This window comes from Megalopta genalis, unplaced genomic scaffold (assembly GCF_051020955.1).
Source record: "Megalopta genalis isolate 19385.01 unplaced genomic scaffold, iyMegGena1_principal scaffold0153, whole genome shotgun sequence".
In the NCBI taxonomy this organism is placed as follows: domain Eukaryota; kingdom Metazoa; phylum Arthropoda; class Insecta; order Hymenoptera; family Halictidae; genus Megalopta; species Megalopta genalis.
This window is the reverse complement of record NW_027476222.1, coordinates 182,619-198,220: the sequence shown is the minus strand read 5'-3', so window position 1 is coordinate 198,220 and position 15,602 is coordinate 182,619. Positions and strand designations below refer to the sequence as shown.

The following is a 15,602-nucleotide window of genomic DNA, read 5'->3' as shown; positions in this document are numbered from 1 at the left end:
AAATACATTAAAAACTGATGAAGCAAGTTTTCGCTCCTCGAGGCATTTATTAGCGATGAAATGGTGTGATAAAAGAGACGTATACATGCTATCTTCTTTCCATACCGAAGAATCTGCTGAAACAAAACGTCACTTCCGGACTCGAGAAATGATTATGAGAAACCAAAGTGTGTTATTGATTACAATAAATTAATGGGAACCGTAGACAAAACAGATATGATTATTAGCACCATTCACTCACAACGCAAAACGTTGAAATGGTACAAAAAATATTTTTTTCATTTTTGATTGACATCTGCGTTTGGAACGCTTATTGCTTATATAAGTTAAAAACTAAAAAACAAATATCAATGGCAAGCTTTCATCTACAGTTAATTCGTCAACTTTTAAACCATTATCAATCTGAAAATAAGAATACCGTTGCGAATAAATCAGCAGAAACGAATCCACTTCGCATTTGTGGAGGACATTTCTCGTCGAACTATACAAATGAAAAAACAAAACGAAAGAATCCGCTCCGAAAGTGTGTAGTTTGTTCGAAAAATGACAAGTGGTGTAGATCGCGATATCAGTGCCAAATTTACAATGATGGCCTGTGTATAACTCCATGTTTTGAAGCATATCATACGCAGTTACACTATTAAAAGCCATTATAATCATACAATTATATTATGTTATATTGTTTTATTATATTGTTTTTTATTTTATTATGTAATATTATTTTATCATATTGTTTATTCCTTTATTATGTAATATTATTTTATCATATTGTTTATTCCTTTATTATGTTATATTATTTTATTATTAATACCCTGAAATACCCTTTTATTCATAAATACTCTTTGAAGAAAAATTCTTTCGTTCGAAAACATTCAGCAGCTTAGGTTCTCCGCCGTGGTACTCTTGATGACGATCGGCGTCGCCTATCTATCGTACTGTGATGTCGCGGCGCGCAGCATTGCTCCGTACAGTGGGAGTACCGCGTCGGAGAACCTGCCCGTAGCGAAAGGATTAATTGCGCTTTATACAACGCGTTCGTACTGCAACAACATTATAATACAGATTCCAAGAAACTCCACTTTCACGATTTTATTTATTAAAAATATGCGAATCGTGGATAAAAGAACATTCACCTGTTGGTGAAGAGAACTTGGAGGTCTCCAGTACATCGCGTGCTTCCAGTCGTGAATCGATCAACAGACTTTCCGACCACATAAAGGAACACCAGCTGATACGTATTTCAGAAACCAACAACCCAAAACGCAGAAGGTGTCATGTGTGTTATAAAAACAAAAAAAATAGGAGAACTAATTTCATGTGTAAATCTTGTGGAGTTGCGCTTCACCTCGGAGATTGCTTTGCTTTGTTTCATTTAAAAGATAAATACTAAGTATCCAATAAAATATAAATAAATAGATAAACATGTAATACAAAAAAATCTTGAACTTATTTACATATGTATATCCTCACAATTTCGAGAAAATAGAGGGACAGGATTGAGACATGGGAACTAACGATAAGATTAGAAAACAAGGACCTCGAAAAACTGCCGGCGGTAAGTGAAATGATGTAAGTCAGTTCTACCGGCGCGACACGAAAAAATCTAGATTAGACGTGCGGACGGCATAGTGTTAAGCAAACTTCCTGTCGCCTGCTGTGATAGGGGGGGGGAATCTTTTTCCCCTTGACGTGAAAGGGGAGGTGCCAAGGTCGGAGGTTCTGGATACCGCTAGCGGCCGCAGAGTCGGAGCGGTGGAGGGACGCAGCCTCCCCACACCGCGGCATTATTGGTTTAGTGGGGGAAGTTAGTTAATTCTCCTCCGAAACGCGGCCGACCATCAAAGGATAGATGGTCGGCCAGGCGAGAGGGAGTCGTGGTAGTGCTCTTTGAGAGTTCCTATGGCTCTCCCCTTGAATCGCCAAATGTCGGCGCAGCATCCGAAAGTCGCGATGGTGGTTTTAGTGGGTCGAAACCCACACTATCCCATGTTCGCCTCCCGGGCGGGCTGAGGGTGCTGGCGAGCAGATTTCCTCCACGTTAAATATAAAAAATAAATATTATATCAAGGCGGGCAAAGGGCCCGCTAGTATAGCCTTACTGATGAGTCTTCTAGTGTGTCCCAGACGAAACACTCTTCCTTCCTTTCTCCACAACACAGTCATTTTCAGCTGCCACCAAAGTACTTTACCAGTTTTACAGGACTACATATTTTTTCAGCCTTTTCTACATCACTTCTAGATCGTTTTTTTGGTTTAAATTATTATAAACAATTACTTGATTTATCAGTGGTTTAAAAAAATAAAATTACACCCTTATAAACAAGATAAGTGAAACTAATAATAATGTGGATGTGCAAAATAGTGAATTATCTGATAGTTCTTCAATACGATTTACCAACAAAAAGTCTGGCTCAAGAGAACGTTTATGGTTATCTTCGGATTCGTCTGATTGCAACAGTAAAAATATTGCAACAAACACATTGATTAGAAAGAAAAGAAGTCGTAATCTTGATAATTGGGCCTGAAATATATCAAAGCTTAAAAGAACAGAAGATTTGGCATACAGGAATAGAGGAGGAAATTTAATACCTGCAAAATATTTGTCGATATAATATGCAAATGCCGGCAGAAGTGCGACCAAAAAATTCTTCCGGATGAGAGGCTGCTGTGAAAGCATTTCATATTTTACATAGTCAACTTGACCAAAATATTTTCTTAAGGGGTTGTAGTAAAGTTGAAGAAATAAAAAGGAGGCGCCCCTCGAATAATACTAAAGAACCAAGATCACATTCTTTCATATATTATTTTCGAAAAGACAGACATGATATTCCCATTTACAAAAAATATTTTAGGGACATTTATCAGGTCAGTGACGGTCGGATATCCAAATGTAGTTCCAAAGAACAAGTTACATCTTTGGTAGATCAGCACAAAGACTGTGTTGCAAGCAATATAATAGATGATACAAATGTTATAAAACATATAGAGTCATTTCCAGCCAACACTAGCCATTACAACAGACCTTATAATCCAAGTCGGCAATATTTAAATCCTGACTTAAATAATGTGAAAACATAATGTGAAAAGGAAAATGTAGTACCAGTGAAAGAAAAATATTATCATAAGATGTTCTATACAAAATTTAATTTACATTTTAAACCATCATCTAAGGATACATGCCAAATTTGAGATTCTTTGCAAATAAAAATTTTATCTTCAGACGATGAGAGAATTCAAATGGCAGGAATTGAAAAGAAAATTCATTTAGAAGAGGCAGAACGAGCTCGTAGTCATATGGCTGCTGATCGAGCGGCAGCGTCAGAACAAATTTTCGTATTTTCTTTCGACTTAGAAAAAGCTTTAGCCTTCCCTAAACTGACCACATCCGTAGCTTATTATAAGCGAAATTTATATGTTTATAATATCGGTTGCCACGATTTCAATGAAAATATAGGCCACATGTTTGTTTGACCAAAAACTAAAGGATCTCGCGAGTCTCAAGAAATTTCATTATGCCTAATGAAGTACATAGGGACTTATGCTAAAAACTTTGAGAAAATAATAATATATTCAGATTCATGTACCGGACAAAATAGAAATATCAAAACTGCCTTAACCCTCTATGGGCCCATGTAACTTTCAAGTCACAAGCTAATATATCCACATTTTACCAAATAGTTTTAGTTTTTTTTACAAGATGATGTATACGTCTTAATTATATATTGCCTCTGAAATAACCAATAATTGATGATGGTTGGCAGCACCATCAACCTGAAATGTCAAAATAAATACCTTGCAAGTTGTCTGCAGATAGATTTGTGCTTTTGTCGGTGTTTACTAAATAAAAAAAGCGTATATAATAGCTCTAGGTTCGTATATCAATAATCATTTTGTTACTATTTGTATATGATACAGTATGGATACAAAAGTATATAAAAATAAAAGAGGAATTAGTATTAGACGCATTAGCGATAATAGATCCGAAGATTTTTATTAGATCCTCAGTTCGATGAAGATCATCCAATAGTATTTACTCGAGAAAAAGGAAAAAGGAGATCGAATACAATAGTACCAGTACAAAAACGTGCGAAAAGATGAAGTAGCAGATTAGTCAGTGTTAGGAGGAAGCCACTGTATGGTTTGTTTACTATTAGTCGAATGCTAACTCGCGTAAGAGTGACACGTAGATATTTGCTCTATACTGCACATAAGGTAGGTTTTATTCAAATTAGCTAGGACAAAAGTATTCGGAGGTTTCATTTATGCATGTAATTTATTTCTTAATATTAATATTTTTATCAATGTCCTTTTTTTGTTTTATTCTTAAGATGATGGTACGAGGACAAAGCTTATCGAAATGTCTAAAGGAACAAGTTATAAATGCTTTACAAAACGGTGAATCCATATCTGATGTTTCTCGACATTTTAACATCGCAAAATAAACTGTGTACTGCATTCAGAAACGATTTCAAGAACGAGGACAATAAATCCAAGTCCCGCCGACCGAAAAAGAACCTCAATTAAACAGGACAGGAAAATACGACGCCTGTCAGTTGTTGACTCCAGAAGGACTGCAGTAGAGATTCATTAATCGAAACTTACAATGTACGTACAGTACGCCCTTAAAAATGGCAAAACATTACTGCTGTTACATCAAATAATATTTTGAAATCTATGCCTAAAAGAATGCAAGCAGTTATTGACTTCAATGGTTATTCTACTAAATATTAACTAACTTTTTTATTTTCACCAACAATATGTGTTAATTTTATAATTTTCTCAAGATTTACAATCCTGCTTTATTTAATTTCTCGAAAACTACGTGAAATTTCTCAAATGTAAATTATAGTATTTAAAGCTCAAGATACGAAAGGAAGGAACATATTAGTAAATACGATCGTTCTCTCTGATATTCGTAGCTCCCCGAAATAACGTGTAAACACAAGGGGCGACATAATGGCACACTTGAACATTCTGTTGCCATTAGTCAGGAGCTTGTGAGCTTTTGATCAGGTATTAACCAGTGCTACAGAATACACAATCAAGCGACAATATGGGTCGGGGAAATAAATTAAGTGATACAGTAAGACTGATCTCACTATATTATTTCTCTAAAGAAATAATTGAATACAAGGGTGGTAATTTGAATGTTTCTCAAATTTCAGCAGGGAAGTTATACATAATTTGTTAAAAGACCCGGAAAATTATAGGAAGAAAAAGAGTTCTGAAGAAAATGGAGAAGAATTTTATTTACGGACAGAAAAAGATTCAATCTAGATGGTCATGACGGGTTTGCATATTATTACCATGACATTCGAAAAGAAGAAATTGTGAGACAACGACGACAAATGTGCGGTGGTGGAATAATGATTTGGGTCGGAATTGGTTACAGATGTAAAACTGATATAAAGTTCATTAATGACAAAATGAACAGTAAAATGTATATAGATTTAATATCTGAACAAATACACAAACATGCAGATAGGATCATAAAAGAAAATCTTATTTTTGAGCATGACAATGCTGCCGTGTATCAAGTTAAAATTGTAAAAGCATATTTTACGAATTAAAATATTGCAGTTTTGCCATGGCCTACCCGCTCTCCAGACTTAAACATAATCGAGAATTGTTGGGGTGAATTATCACGTGCCGTATACAAGAATGCAAGACAATATATTAATATTCGCGAATTAAAAGAATTCATCGTGAAACAATGGGACAATTTATTCCAAGATACAATAAAAAAAACTATTCAATCATTACCAAACTGAATAATTGAAGTCATTGCGAATAAAGGCAGTTATACTAATTACTAATTTTAATGTAAACTGTGTTTCTAAAATAAATTTATATGTGGATTTTGTAAATGCGCTATTATTTTGTTTACTAACATGATCCTTCCTTTCGTGTCGTAAGCTTTAAATACTATAATTTACATTTGAGAAATTTCATGTAGTTTACGTAAATTCTGTCACGTAAGTTCTTTTATTGTACAAAATGTATTTTACGTTACGATTTGTTAAATTGGTTTATACATGTAGTATCTGTCAAATACTATCACAATTACATTTATAAACATCAGTTTAAATATTAAAATTTACGATGACATTTTGGCATATTTGCTCGTTTAATTCGCCAATTACATTTCTAATGTTATGTTTTGGTCATGAATTGTTGCTGAACTGTTGGCATAAACTTCGCTTTAAAAAAAAAAGAATAAGAAAAAAGTCCAATAGGGACAAGTCACACGAACGAGGTGGCAAATTCACGTCACCATGTCTTGAAACTAATTGACCATTGAATTCCGATCGCAATAAAGTGATGTTTTCACACATTGTGTGTGGCGTGGCTCCGCCATGTTGAAAATAAACATTGCTTATGTCGAATCCATCTAATTTCAGTCATCAATAATAAACAATCATTTCATAATAATGTGTACCATTCACTGTAATTGTATCTTCATTCTCGTTTTCGTAAAAGAATAGACCAATTACGCTTTTCGACCAAAATCCACACCAAGCAGTAACTTTCTTTGGGTGAAGTGATTTTTTGTCAACAAAGAGCTGACCTCCAGGAAGATTACGGCCGGCGAGCGACACAATACCGAGCACCGGACTGGAAACTCGATTGCGTCGCATCTCCGCAATGATGTCAGGCCAGCATTTGTGGCGGGCGCCGACGGCGTCCGCAAACCAACGCGCCCAAGACTAGGTCATTATACCCCACCGACTCCGTGGTCGCAAAAACACCGCAACGAGAGCCGATGCGAACATACAAGTTAAACTCCGACCGGGAAAGAAGGATCGTCTCCTAGATTCAGGTGGACTGTGACAAAACACGGCCGAGATTGCCGAAGCGAAGAACGTCCACAAGATCGGTGCCGACGCAGTCGGCATTGAGAAAAACCGGTACCAAACAAGCCGGCAACAACCGGACCGGCAACCGTACCAAAAAGGAGACAACCCCTATCAGACGCAACCAGGGACGCCTGAAGGAACAGGCGTGGAAAGAAAGTCCGCAACCAGACGGCGTGGCGACTTGAGGCGGATTTTAGATATAACGCTTGAGGACTCTTGGAAGCCTGGTTGTGGACGTTTATCGAGTCTTCCGAAGCTGTGGCCATTTCCCTCTTGGTATTCTTAGCGCGACGAAGCTTCTCTCGCCGAGGAATTGGCCGGCAGCCGTCCCTGGTAGTGCACATGGCGTGCACCGTTGTCTTCGTGGACGTCGTTCCTGTTGCTCGGAGCTCTCGCTGTTTCATCGAGGAGGCTGTTTGCGTGAAGCCAACGTCACCGGCGCCTTCTTCTCCATTCGTGTTCGTAAGCACGCTGCCGGGAGTTCTGCCCAGGGGTATTGTCCGCGTGGCCGGTTTTGCACCCTAACGCGTATTGCATCAGCCATTTTCGTAACGGCCATTTTGTAGCGGCGTTAGTCTTCGCGGCCATTTAGTGTGTATGGTTTTATCATGTGGCGTCATGCAGGCCGATGCGAACAATACTCCCACGGTATTGGACCCGGTCCCCCGTTTTCCAATAGGGTTCGTCGCTTGAATCCGAGAAGCTCCGCGCGGTGAAAAGCGAATTCAAAGCAATAGTCGAAGCAGGCATATACCGTCCTTCCTCAAGTCCTTGGGCAACTCCCATTCACATGGCCCTGAAGAAGAATAGTACCTGGCGCATTTGCGGCGATTACGGAGGACTAAATAAGTAAACAATTCCTGACAGGTATCCTATGCCGCATGTTCATGATTTTTCGACAAATCTTCACGGGGAAACGTATTTTTCTTTCGTTAGCTTTACACACAGCGTACAACCAAATACCGATGGCTCCGGAAAATGTTGAGAAGACGGCTGTGATAACGTCGTTTAGGCTATTCGAATTTCTTTTCATGACACTCGGCCTTAAGAATGCCAGCCAGTCAGCTTCCTTAGTTCAGCGCTTCCTTAACAGGGTTCTTGGAGATCTGGATTTTGTATTTACATATATCGATGATATTTTGATTGCATCGACCTCTGAAGAGAAGCACATGAACCACCTTCGGGTTGTGCTACAGCGCTTGCAATTCAAGAAATACATGCGCTTTGTCCGCCCTATGCCCCACAGTGGTATAAAAGCTCGACATCATGGTCAAAATAAGAGATAGTAACGGATTTATTTGAAAATTTGTATATAAGGGTTTTCATGGTCGCTGATTACGAATCATAAAAATTCCAAAAACAAAATGGCGGATGGGTTGTTAAAGGATTGGGAAATGAGGAAGGTTCCGTGGCTATGCGGGAAGGTCGATCGGCTACGAAGCCAAAGGTCCTGTATACAGTTCCCTCGTTTTTTCTTAAGATTAATAAGTTTATGGCCTCTTTATATAAATTCATCATTTTCTTTTTGGTAGCTTTCTGATGGTCGAGATGTGTGGGTCGGAATTTATTAATAGCGGATTGGAAACGTCCTCCATTGTTCTAACTTTGCTAGATTTTCGTGAAAAATCCTTGCGGAATCTCCTAATATATTTATCATTGCAATTGGAAGAATTGAAGATGAAATAATCATATGTCGAAAATGAGGGGTAGCTGAGGTCATTTTAAGCAACTCTTTCCTTTGCGAAAATGTAATCTGCGGCTTTGTTTACGAGTTATTAACGAAAAACACTGACCAATGAGAGGCGAGGGCGCGAATTACAACGTGGTCGATCAATCGAGTGGAACGTGCTTCGGCCGCGGAGTGCGATAGAAGATGGGGGGCTCCGTGCTGCGTTCGAATCAATGAACAAGTCACGGAGCGTGAACTTCCGAATTTTATTTTACTACGTTACAGTGATAATTTAAAGAAAAACAATATTCATCCTTATTTCAGAATGTCTGAACAATAGTTACTAATTTTTCGAATCGGTAATAATAAGTAATTTAACCGTAACAGCCGTTTTAATTTTCTGGTGTACATGACACCTCGTGTGTAACATATGAAATTTTTAAGCAAGGTGCACAGTGAAGGTTAACAAAGTAGGTGAATGATATTTTAATTTAAATAATTCCGTGTCCGAACACAATTCAACGAACTATTCGCAAAGATAATTTAATAAATAATAATCGCGTTAAAGGATGTAAGGGATATGTTTGTTAGAGAAATATGAAGAATATAATCAAAATAAGAAACTCGCCCATTTAGTTACAAAATCCACTTCATACACGGAAATGTGTGCTGGAGGATAGTGCATTGACCTCGTACAATGTATGATGAACTGCACTTAGATATATTCCGTAATTGTTGCGGAGTTAATGTAGAAACAACGCTGCTTTGCACAAGCAACATTCGTTGCACAGTGTGATCAAGTATGGCCTGTAGCTTCACTCCCGTGCAAAATTCGTTTACCAAAATGTCAGACTTTTCGGGGTAACATTTATTTTTTGATTCTAAAATTTTGTCATATGCGCTATATATAGCGAACAATTATTTTCCCGGCTTACTGCTCGCATTCCTAAATATTGACTCTTAGAGAGCTTATTCTGAATAATCATCGCTAATGCAGCATCACCGGAAGGAGTGTTTTCTTTTCCAATTTCAACGATTTTACTTATCACCTTATCGATTTTTGACGCACTCAAATTTCCTTCTGCTCGGAGGCTCATTTTTGGGACCAACATTTGGGAATTACTGTTTAAACGAATTGTTTCCGTTCTCCGTCTCTTCGTTCGGTCACTCGAATCGTCGAAGTTGGAAGGAGGACGACCGCTTAAATTTTTGACTTTACTGCTAACCCAAGCGGAGGGCACTCGAAAAACTACCGATTCTGCCAGCCATTTTTCAAATTTTGAGAAAAATCTTTGTTCTACCCGGTGTACGTTCTTCCATTTGCATCTCAAGGCAGAACATAATTTTTTCATGGCTTGTGTCACATCATCGTTCATGTCGACCACAAATCCTTCTTACTGCAATATTTTTTGCTTAAAATATTCTATTATTGAAGTATTGTCATTATTTGAGTTTTCTTTAATAATAAGTAACACTTCTTTCCTAATTAGACAGTATTGACTGTCACGAGATCCTAAAAATAGAAAACCAAAAATTGAAACATTTTTTTCAATGTAACAAATTTCAATTTTTTTAAAAATAATTTTCGACATTGCCTAATAAAGTGTTTTGTCTAACATCTCAAAACAATGTAAGCAATTTGACACGATTTTTAGAAAGTTATTCTGTCTTAGATACTCTCACGAGACAGTTTCCCGTACGTTGACTCACAAAAATAATTGAAAAAAGTGCAATGTGATGCAGCCAATTTTTTAAGTGCAGCTAGATGAAACTATGAACTATGGCTCCTGTAAATTTGAAAGCAGGCCCTCATAGGTCGCAAAAGTATCGACTATAACTTTACAGTAAATGCATTCCATTTGCTCTTATAGTTTGAATTTACAATGTATCGATTTACTAATGTAATAGTTAACAATTCGTGAGATGTTAGCGATACAAAATGTTGTACTTACAACCAAGAACAATATCCATTTTACACAACTGAAAAAAAAACAGTTCCACAAAAACATACACACTTTAAACTATTCACTTCGTACTGTCGCTCTCGCTCACGAGTAATGACTGTCCGAAAAACTCGAAATTTGAAGTGTAATTGCCATTCAGGTATAAAAGTATGGGTCATTTCGTTTTTCCCACCACACGGACGCATCATTAAACTAACCAATCCGCAAGTCAAAATCTCCCCAACGACAACTTCGATTTTTTGGATCTTGACCATGATTTCCAGCTTTCGTACCACTGTGCGCCCGTCGTACACAATCAATTCAAATTTGCATTTGTTTGCGAAGGTCTAAATTCATGTGCACACGTGTTCTACGTCACATGGCTAGAAGAGCGTTGGAACCACCGTATTCCGGACCGCATAAAGTGGTTAAGCGCATTTCAGAGCGCGTGAACACTATCGATGTCAATGGAGTTTCGCGCACCGTGTCGACGGAGCTGTTAAAACCGACATTTCTCCTTATGGAAGGAATCTGGTTGTTCCAGCACGCGGCACCATAGCCTCGCGGGACTGTCACGTCCGTCGACGTGTTGCGAATAGATTATAAGACATATTCCGTTCCTACTTAGATCATAAGCTATACATCATTCTCCTATGCTATACTCCATTCCCCTACCCGCAGAACATATGCCTACACCACATACTAGTAAATACATAACTCTGTATCACCGATTGCTAATACTCACCGACCTTACCATCATGCGTCAACCATTAGATTCGTCTCATGATGTCCCACTTACCGACACTGTATGCGCCCTTCATATCTCCACCCATCATCCCAATCAGAAAGCACCGCGCTACGCGCTGCCAGTACTTGCGTCACCCGCATCTCCGCGACATTTCTACTCTTCCGCCCAGCGAGCGCCCCACTCTACTGCCTCCTCACCACTCACCCGGAGCTCAGTTGACCAACAAGGCCCCGGAGTGCGGTCTGTCCGCTCTCTCTTGTTCCAGCCTCCTACGAGACCAGTCATCTCCGGAGAGCTCTCGCGTCCCATCTCTTTTTTTTCTTTTTTTTTTACGTGGGGTAAATCTGCTGACCAGACACACCCGCCCCGCCCGGGGGAGTGAAGCGGGGGTAGTGCGGGATTTGACCCGCTAAAACCCCCACGGCGACCGTGCTAGTCGGTCCCGATCACGACCCCGCCTGGCAGCCTCCTTCGCAGAAGGAAATTGCTGCCGCCCATTTTTTAGGGCTCTCCAGCATGGCCCCAACTAAGCTGGAGAGTGCGAGGTCGTGACCGACTTCCCGTTTTAGGACTCGGCGCAGCGCTGAAAAGGTGGGGCATTCCTCCAGCGTATGCTGCGCCAAGTCCTCCTCTGCGCCACAGTGGTGGCACACCGTCGTCGCTTCCCTATCGATGCGACACAGATAAACACCGAAGCTGCCATGCCCAGTGAATACCTGCGTCGCCCGGTAGGTGAGCCTGCCATGACGCCTCTCCTGCCACGAGGTAAAGTGGCAAAGACCCACTCGCCGGCGTGGGAACAGAGTTCCGCACGCCATTTGGCAAGCGCTAGTCGCCGGGCCCGGAGCTCGTACGCCTCGACCGTCTCTCGCTCCGGCTGTTCCCTCCGAGCCCCGGCAGCGACGCGTATACGCCTATAAATATAGGCGCGCATCGCCGCCTGAAGCTTGAAGGGAATTTCTCCCGCCAGAGCAAGCGCGGTGGACGTGATGCGGTAACCTGTAATAAGACGGATGGCCATCCGCCTTTGCATCCGGCACAGTAATAAAACCATGCGCCGGCTGGCCATCACAGCTGGCGCCCAAATTGGAGCGCCATACAAAGCCATGGACCGCACCACGCCCAAGTACAGGCGGCGCACCCAATCCCCTGGCCCCCCGAGGTTGGGTAATAGGCGGCCTAACAAGACCGCCACCCCATCCACTCGGGGGACAAGGCGGTCAAGGTGCGTATCGAAGCTCCAGTGGCTGTCGAGGATCAGTCCAAGATACTTCATCTTGGACTTCACCTCGACGCAGGCTTCTCCCACCCGGATCCACGATCTGGGCGGTGGCCGGGACCGAGGCCATCTGGTTTCACGGACGGCCTTCTCCGGGGCTATTTTCAGCCCCAGATCGTGGATCCTCGCGACGACGGCTGCCACCGCATCCTCCGTTCGTCGGATGGTCCTCTCGAAGGTGTCCCCGACGGCGACCACCAACGTGTCGTCCGCGTAGCAGACGATGGTGGCACCGTCGGGCAGGGAGGCCTTCTCCAGGACCGCGTTGTATCCCAGGTCCCACAGGAGAGGTCCTAAAACGGACCCCTGCGGGACCCCGCGGTCCACCTCCCTCCGAATCATCCCGTGCCGGCCCGGGTATTCTACCCACCTGCCCCGCAGGTAGGCTCCAATCACCCGCCTTAAATAGGGAGGCACCTGGTGTTCTACCAGGGCCTCCCTAATGGCGGACCAGGGCAGGGTGTTGAACGCATTGACGATATCAATCGATACCGCCATGCACACCCCGCCCCTTGCCACGGCATCCTCCGAGAGGGACTTGAGGGACTCGATCGTCCCTCCCAGAAGCCGAACTGGCAGTCCGCCAGATCGGGGCCGTCGCGGGACAGGTGCCTGGAGAGGCGAGCAACAATAATCTTTTCGAAGATCTTGCCCACCTCATCCAGGAGACAAATGGGCCTGTACGCGGAGGGAGAATCCGTAGGCCTCCCATCCTTCCTTAAGAGGACCATCCGACCTACCTTCCAGAGATCGGGGAAAATCCCCGACCTCAGGAGCCTGTTAAAAAGCTCCTTGAGCCACTCGCCCAGGACGCCCATGGCGAGCAGCCAGACCCGACCGGGGATACTGTCCGGCCCCGGGGCAGTATTCTTGCCCCGGAGCCATTTGACGACCCCGGCCATTTCCTCTGGCGCGACCTCTAGATCCGGGGACCACTCACAGTCCTCTGGCACAGGGGCAGGCCGGGACGCCTCCCCACTAATAGGGAATAAGGCGCCCACGACCCGCCTGAGCATCCCCGGATCCAGGCTCTCCGTCACGGGGGGCGCCCAAGGACGTAATCGTCCCATTACCATCTTGTATGGGCGCCCCCACGGATCTCGACTCAGAGAGCCAAGGAAGTCGCGCCAGGCCTGGTCTTTTGCCCGCCTGATGGCCAGCTGCAGGGCGATCACCTTCTCCCCGTATCGCCCATACAGCTGCGCAGCCAGCACGTCGTCTCCTCTTCGTCGTCGACGGGCGCGGGCGTACTGGCGTCGCGCGCGAACGCACTCATTGCGTAAATCCGCTATGGCGCGCGACCACCAGTACACCGCCTTCCTCGGGAAGACCTTGGCCCGGGGCATGGCGACGTCGCAAATCGACGTCATGGCGCCCCGGAATCAACGAGCCTCCCCTGTCCCGTCGACGGACCCAGCCGGTGTACCTGGCCAGGCCACGACGTGGGCTGCAGCCATCAGAGCGTCCTGGTCGAAACGCTTCAGCGCCCACCGCGGCTGAGGCGAACCCTCATTGACGGGGCGACGTCGGGGTGTCGATGCGGCAGCGGAGAGGCCGAGAACAATATATCTGTGGTCAGACAATGTCTCGACCTCCTCCGCCACCCTCCACCCCGTAATACGGCGCGCGGCCGGGGCTGTTGTCCACGAGAGGTCAACAATAGAGCCCCCGTTATGCCGCACGCACGTATGGACCGAGCCCGTGTTTAGGAGACGAAGCTCAAGTTCCACCGCCCACTCTAGCACCTCCCGGCCCCTCGTGTCCGTCCCGGGGGACTTCCAGACCGTAGCCTTGGCATTGAAGTCCCCCAGGACCAGCACCTGACGGGGCAGGCAGCGGGAGACGCATCTCCCTACCCCGTCCAGGCTCCGTTCGAACTCTTCAAGGGACCGTCTAAAAGGCGCATAGATTGCCACAGCCGCGGTGCCGCCCCAATCAACAGCCAGGAATCCCCAGCCGCGCTCGATGACCGAGCACGCCGGGGATCCCTGTCTACCTACCCAGTATATGGCGGCGGAGCCGCTCGTGTCCCCCATCCAATGAGGATGGTCGGGGACCCTGTATGGCTCCGCCACTACAGCCAACCCGGTACCCCACTCGACCAGGTATTGCACAAGTAGGTCTTGTGCCCTGGCCGAGTGGTTCAGGTTGGCCTGTATTATGAGGCCATTAGGCCCCATTATACGCCCACTTCGATGTCCATCGCGGCCGCGGGAGTGGTGGCGTCTGGAGCTGTATTTGCTCCATCCGCCCCCGCGGGCGCGACGGTGGCATCAAGTGATGCCATATTCTCTTTGTTAGCTACGGTGGCCGCCGCCTTGGCCACCGTGGCTTTCTTCTCCTTGGTCTTACTATATTTATTATGCGGCTTTTTGCCGCCTCCCCTGCCTCTCTTCGCACCGGCGGGACACGCCCGGCTGCCGAGGTGGTGGCCAGCCGGCCTGCCCGCGCCCGCACAAATCGTGCAATTGGGAGCAGCTGAACAGCTAGCCACCTTATGGTCCCGGCTGCCGCATCCGTAGCAGCAGCCGGTCCTGTCCTCGGCGGCAGTGTACCGCTCCCTGGTGTGACCAACACCAAGGCAGCGGTAGCACTGCAGGGGCCGGGCGCTGAGGGCCTCAACCGTCGCCAGGGTCCAGCCCACAGTCAACCTCCCTGCGACCGCAACTTTACGAGCGGCCGCAGCAGGGCACTGGACCCAGATGGTGCCCAGTCCTGAGGGGGAAGACCGGATTTCGCTGGTCCTCACATCCCCCTCAGAGCACCCTCCAACACGGGCGACGGCCGCAGCAACCTCCGCCGGCGTGGTCGAATCGACCAGGCCGCGCACCCTCAAATCGGTCTTTTTGACAGGGCGCGCGACTTTCACGCCGGTTCCCGCTAGTGCGTCGGCCTCTTTCGTGGCGAGGACAGTGGCCTTAGCAGCACCATCAGCGCCTGGAACTTCCAGGATGATTGCACCAGTCACCGCCCTCCGCGGCCTTAGCGAGGCGATGCAAACCTCCGCAAGGTCGACCTTCGACCTCGCGGTGGCCATCGCCTGCGCATAAGTCATAGCCCCGCCAGCCGGGACCGTGATGGTCACAGCGGCTGTACGAGGCGGACG

The 15,602-nt window shown here is 44.9% G+C and overlaps 1 protein-coding gene across 1 annotated transcript; it reads right to left on the bottom strand.

Moving 5' to 3' along the window:
• Positions 1-7,927: 7,927 nt before the first annotated feature.
• Positions 7,928-14,676, bottom strand: LOC143262577 (uncharacterized). Its single transcript, XM_076528211.1, has 2 exons — positions 14,234-14,676; positions 7,928-8,012 (listed from the first exon to the last, which is right to left on the bottom strand). The coding sequence occupies exons 1-2, from the start codon at positions 14,674-14,676 to the stop codon at positions 7,928-7,930; spliced, it is 528 nt and encodes a 175-aa protein (XP_076384326.1).
• Positions 14,677-15,602: the final 926 nt, after the last annotated feature.

Coding starts and splice junctions, on each gene's coding strand:
- LOC143262577 (XM_076528211.1), bottom strand. CDS start 14,676: ATGGGGCCTAATGGCCTCATAATACAGGCCAACCTGAACCACTCGGCC. Junction 8,013..14,233: donor AGGGGCCGGGAGGTGCTAGA/GTGGGCGGTGGA, acceptor GCTTCTCTTCAG/AGGTCGATGCAATCAAAATA.